The sequence below is a fragment of the Gallinula chloropus genome (assembly GCF_964237585.1).
Source record: "Gallinula chloropus genome assembly, chromosome: 26".
Taxonomy (NCBI): Eukaryota; Metazoa; Chordata; class Aves; order Gruiformes; family Rallidae; genus Gallinula; species Gallinula chloropus.
Window position 1 is genome coordinate 1,542,957 of NC_140111.1, and position 5,669 is coordinate 1,548,625.

The window sequence follows — 5,669 nt, forward strand, 5'->3', positions numbered from 1 at the left end:
TGTTCGTGATCCTCCCCCTCCTTCTCCTCCCTTCCCTCGTCCCCCTCATTCCCTCCCACCTCTGCCCCCCCATTTTTAATTTTTCTTTCTCAAGATGCAGCTCAAGAGGCACCTCCCGAGTACCCAGTGTCACGTGCGGGGGAAGGGGGGGGGGTCCCCTCCTCCTCCCATTGCAATAAAAGTATTTTCGCAATTTCTGCAGCCAGGGTTTATTGGGGCTGGGAGGATTTTTTTTTTTTTTTTTTTTTTTGTGGGAGGTTGGGTTTTTTTTCTTCCTTTTCCGTCCTTTTCCCCCCGAGCGGCAGCCAATGAGGCAGCCCCCGGCCGTTGCGTCAGGGCAGCCCGGCGGGGAAAGGCAGCTCAAAGCAGCTCGCAGGCTTTTAAAAAGATCCGGGGACCCCCCCTCGAGCAGTGCCCGGGTGCTGCCGAGCAGGCTCTCCCCATGCCCCGGCCCCCGCGCCGCCCCCCATGCAGCCCCCGGAGCCCCGCGGCCCCCCGGGCCTCGAGGGGCTCCTGGCAGCCGGCGGCTTCGCAGGCGGCCAGGGTAGGGGGCTGCTCCCGCCTCCCCCCCCGGCCCTCGGCGGTCCTTCGCCTCCCCCCGGGATGAACCCCGGTTACCCGGCAGAGGGGCCGGCCGAGCCGCCCAAGCCGTGCCCCGCCGCCCCTCCGCCGCCTCCGGCCGCCCCGCCGGGTCCCGCCGCCTCCGCCCCGCTGCCCTACGGATACTTCGGCAGCGGTTACTACTCCTGCCGCGTCGCCCGCAGCGCCCTCAAGTCCGGCCCGGCCCAGGGACCTTTCCCCGCCGAGAAGTATCTGGACCCCCCCGCGGGCAGCGAGGACTTCCAGAGCCGCCCCGCCGAGTTCGCTTTCTACCCCGGCTACGGGGCCCCTTACCAGCCCGTCGCCGGTTATCTGGACGTGTCGGTGGTACCGGGCTTGGGCGGCCCGGGGGAAGCCCGGCATGAGACTCTGCTGCCCGTGGACGGTTACCATCAGCCGTGGGCTCTGGGCGGCGGCTGGAGCAGCCAGATGTGCTGCCCCAAAGATCAGGGCCAGGCCGGGTACCTCCTGAAATCCGCCTTTGCAGGTAAAATCCCTGTGGTGGGGCTGCGAGGGGTGGGAGAAGGGAAGGGTGGGCGCGGGGGTGCACTGTGCGGGGGGGTGCTTGGGACCGAGGTTTAAATAATCTACCGGGGAGCTCTTCTTACCACCCTGTTTGCGATCTAGCCCAGGTTACGCAGTAGGTGGGTTTCACAAATTAATTCAGATTAGCACAGCCCTTTGCTACTCATCGCCCTGGAGCAGGGAGGCAGATGGTGATACTGCCCGGGTTCACTGGGAATTCGGGGTGTTTTAACGGGGTAGGGGGTGCGCAGGGCCCCCACCAGTGCGGGGCTGTGAACAGGGGGCTCCTTCCCACGCACCATCACTCACAGAGGTGGGATTGAACTTCCCCCCCCCGCAACCCCCCGGCCGTGCCCGGCCACGCACCGACCGCGTTGGATCCGCAGAGCGAGTAGGCGAGGGTTAGCGCAGATCTCACGCGTCGGTATTTAGCGAATACCTGGACTTCTACACACCCCCACCCCTCGCAACAATAATAATAAATTCGGGGAACAAACCCACTATTTTATATTTAAATATCACTTGGGATAAGATATCTTTTAAACATCTTCAAATAACATCGCTGTCAGCAGGCTGGAGGAAAGAAATAAGGTGTCAGGGAAAGGGGGGTCTCATAGAAGAGAAAAGTGATGGGAGGTGGGTGCAAGGTGGGTTGCAAGGGTGTGTGGGGACACCACCACCGCCCCCTCCTCGGCCCCTCTCAGCTCCGTCTCTCTCCATGCCCAGACTCCGCCGGGCAGTTGCCCCCCGACGGCTGCTCCTTCCGCAGGGGCCGCAAGAAGAGGGTCCCGTACAGCAAAGGGCAGCTGAAGGAGCTGGAGAAGGAGTACGCCAGCAGCAAGTTCATCACCCGCGACAAGAGGAGGAAGATCTCCGCCGCCACCAACCTCACGGAGCGACAGATCACCATCTGGTTCCAAAACAGGCGGGTGAAAGAGAAAAAAGTCGTCGCCAAAATCAAAAGCAGCAGCAGCAGCAGCACCCCGTGAGGACACGGCCACCGCAAGCCCCGAGGTGGTCCACATCTGCCCCCTCCCCTCAGAGAGGGCTCTCCGGTACCTTCAGCGGCGGGAATGAGCGGCGCCTGGAGCGGGCTGAGCCGTCCCCGCCGCCCGGGGCAGCGCAGGGAGCTGGGCACCGCTCCCTGCTGCTCCCGCGGGGTGAGACCCCCCCCGCTACTCCCCCGCAGTGGAGGGCAGGTTAGGAAGATGCCCCATCCATCCTTGCCCGCTTTGCACGCAGAGGACCCTGTACAGTTTGCTCCTGCCATACGACGCCGCTGCCACTTCGTCTCCCACCGCTTCGGTACGAATCGCATCCTCAGAGCGCTTAAAAAAAACCCAAAAACAAAAGGAAAGAAAGAAAAAAACAAACCCTGGTCTAAATGATTAATTAACTCCAATATGCAGCTCGCCTGCGTGTGGCTGTCCGGGAGCTGGGGGGCGGGGAGGGGTGCCACAGATAATTTGGTCTTTAGAAACGAAAAGCCGTACTTCTAGCAGGAAATAATCTCCTTAATTGAGGCAAAAGTATCAAACCGCGCATCTAAGGGAGAATAAATACAGCCCGGGTGCGTGACACAGAAACACGCGTGGATCGCTTGCATAGACACGCAGGTGTGCGTGGTTGTACAGCCCATGCGTGTGGCACACATGTACCCGCCGGCACACATGAAGGCACCTACTACACCTTTGCGCTGTTATATATAAACTATACATACCTGTATGCACATGGCACATATTTAGCAATACCCATTATTTTACCTTTTCTCAATATACGGTACTTGTGTTCGTGAGTTTATCTATACCCAGCTACCCAAACGTATGCACGTATACATGCAATATAGTACTGGATGTGTGGATATAAATATATAACCAGATAAAGGTGTATATACGCGTGTTTGTATACATATAGACATATGTATGGTCATGCCTATATTTTGATACAGGTAAACGCAATTCGCATAATTCCTTCACGCTTTCGTTTGTGCTGATAGATGTGTATTTGTAGCCACATTTTCCTCCTACTAATACAGAATGATAGCGATACGTTTCGTAGCATGTGCTGGCATAATCCCTGAGTAATATGGTTAATATTAAGAAACGTCGTCATCCTTTTCCGCAGAATAAATAGGGTGAAAGTAAACGCACTCAACCAGGCGCCTTTCTCTGCTCTTTTCGGGTTATTTTCAGCTTCTAGGGAAGGGCAAACTCCACGTACACGATTTCTTTGTTTAATATCTCGGTGTTTCGAGGCAGCGGCGTGTCGGCTCGCAAAGTCCCCGCAGCAGCACCGCGTTTGAACCTGCCTGTGAACGCCAAACCAGCCTCCCGAAGGGCGAATAAACTCCAAAACGCTGTCACCGCGAGCAAAAAAAAAGTTCCCCCCCAAAACCCCTCTTTTCCTGCCTTTTCTTTCTTCTAGGAATTCGAAGCATTAAACCGCAGCGTTTAAGTAGCGATTTTGTTCTTGTTTAATAACGTGTTTAATGGATATTTTAGGCTTGAGCCGGCCCTGGCGCCCGGCAGGTCCCGGCGGGGAGCGGAGCTGAGCCAGGTCCCCTTTCCCTCGGGGTGTTTTCCCCCGTTCTCCCCAGGTATTTCCCCCCTGCGCCATGCAGGAGGTGCCGGCGGCACCCCAGGGTGCAGCTTGTCCCCGTCTGGGCGGGCGTCACTCGTCCGTGACGTCACGCGTGATGCCAGGAGCTCTGGGGTCGGGACAGCCAATGGCGCTGCGGCTGCGTGTTCCGAGTGGTGACGTAAGCAGGGGCGGTGGTGTAGTCGCGACAAATCCCGCCCCACACTGGGGGAGCCGTCGGGGCTGCGTGGAGGCTCCGTGACGCCCGACGGCCGCTCCGGTGTCGTGTCCCGTCATCGTCTCCCCTAAAAAAGCCCCAAACTATAGAGCAGGATAAGGGGGGACACGGACCGTGTGAGCGCAGAAACGCGTAGGAAACCGCGCGGCTCCGCGTGTGCGGACCCAGCACGGTCTATAGGTCCCCGTGCTCGCCTATAACGCCCCTCCAAGCCCCTGGCAGTGGGGCTGGGTCCCCCGCAGCTGGAGTGCTGGCAGCAGCCCTGTGGTTCAGGGACCGGTTACACTTTGCTCTTCCCCATCCGCACCCTGCTCTGAATTAACTCGGCTTTGACCCAGTTCGGGTTCTGCACTCGGGTTGCTCCCCCTCAAGAAAGCGGCTGGGAATGTGCCTCTGGCTTCCCTGAACGGTAGGACGAGTAAAAAAAGCTAAAAATCCACTTTTCTGTCCCTCTGTGTTACCAATAATGCACCTTCACGCCCTGATTTCTGTCTGTCTGTCTGTAGGGGCTGCAGAGCAGAAGCAGCTTTACCCGACAGGAGGAAGCCCCTCGAGTGTTCCCCAAAGAAAACCAAATAGTCCAATAAAATAAATGTAATCTGGCCCGTATGTGAGCGCCACTTCAAATTACAGCCGGCCTGATGGAAAGGGATGCTCCTTTCACAGCTCCCCACTATGGCACACTACGGGTTAATCCTCATAGTGATTCCCCCCCACCCCCCAATGTAGGCATCTTTTCCCGATGTTCCCAAACCAGCTCTGGAATGGCTGGAACCCCGCACCCCTCCGCCCCAGACACCTCCAGCCCGCTCAAGGTCTCTGCCCTGGTGAGAAACGGGGCTGAAACTGGGCGACGTGGCACCCACCCACCCCCATCCCGCGTCCCCCATCCCTGTCTTCAGCTCCAGCCCCGAATCCGAGGGGGGAAATGCAGATGGGAAGGGGAGGAGGAGAGTCTCGGGGAGAGCTGTAAAACCTTTACACGGCGGCCTCAGCAAAGGGCGAGAAAGGCCCGACATCCTCGTAAAACGCCGGGAAGGAGCCGCTGCCGGGGGGCGCCGGGCCAGGTGAAGGTTCCCGCTCCCTCCCTTTGCCGTTGAACTTGAAACTCAGAAAACCTGGGGCAGAACAGCCCAAAAGCTGGACCAGAGCAGCCCTGGGAGGTCCCGGGTGTGAGGTGGGGGTCAGCTCTGGTATGGTTTTTACTAAGAAAATTGAGTTTAAAGCAGAGTCACTGGAGGGGCAGCTTCATCCCGCGGCTGCCCTGTGCCGAGGTGGGGCACACACCACACTGACATTCCTTCTTCCCTTCTTCTCCCCTTCTTCTCTTCTTCGTTTTTTCTTCCCTTCTTTTTCTCCTCTCCTCTCCTCTCCTCTCCTCTCCTCTCCTCTCCTCTCCTCTCCTCTCCTCTCCTCTCCTCTCCTCTCCTCTCCTCTCCTCTCCTCTCCTCTCCTCTCCTCTCCTCTCCTCTCCTCTCCTCTCCTCTCCTCTCCTCTCCTCTCCTCTCCTCTCCTCTCCTCTCCTCTCCTCTCCTCTCCTCTCCTCTCCTCTCCTCTCCTTCTTTCCTTTACCCCTCAACCAAGTAAAAACGGACCCAAGTTCCACCTAGGAGCACCAGAAGACAGTCAGGCGCAGTGGGAACACCTCTCCGAGTCCTTCCCTCACACCTCCCCCCTTTCCCCAGCCTTTGACTCCTTTCTTTTGTTCAAGTTCATGCCCACTGCACAA

At 58.1% G+C, this 5,669-nt stretch overlaps 1 protein-coding gene across 1 annotated transcript; it reads left to right on the top strand.

Annotated features, from left to right (window-relative positions):
- Window positions 1–468: 468 nt before the first annotated feature.
- On the top strand, window positions 469–4,527 carry HOXB13 (homeobox B13; the record flags this gene model as incomplete). The annotated part of the gene is made up of 7 exons (XM_084275359.1): window positions 469–1,087; window positions 1,852–2,110; window positions 2,315–2,430; window positions 2,734–2,801; window positions 3,325–3,462; window positions 3,722–3,883; window positions 4,447–4,527. 7 exons carry the CDS (start codon window positions 469–471, stop codon window positions 4,525–4,527), a joined length of 1,443 nt encoding a protein of 480 aa, XP_084131485.1.
- Window positions 4,528–5,669: the final 1,142 nt, after the last annotated feature.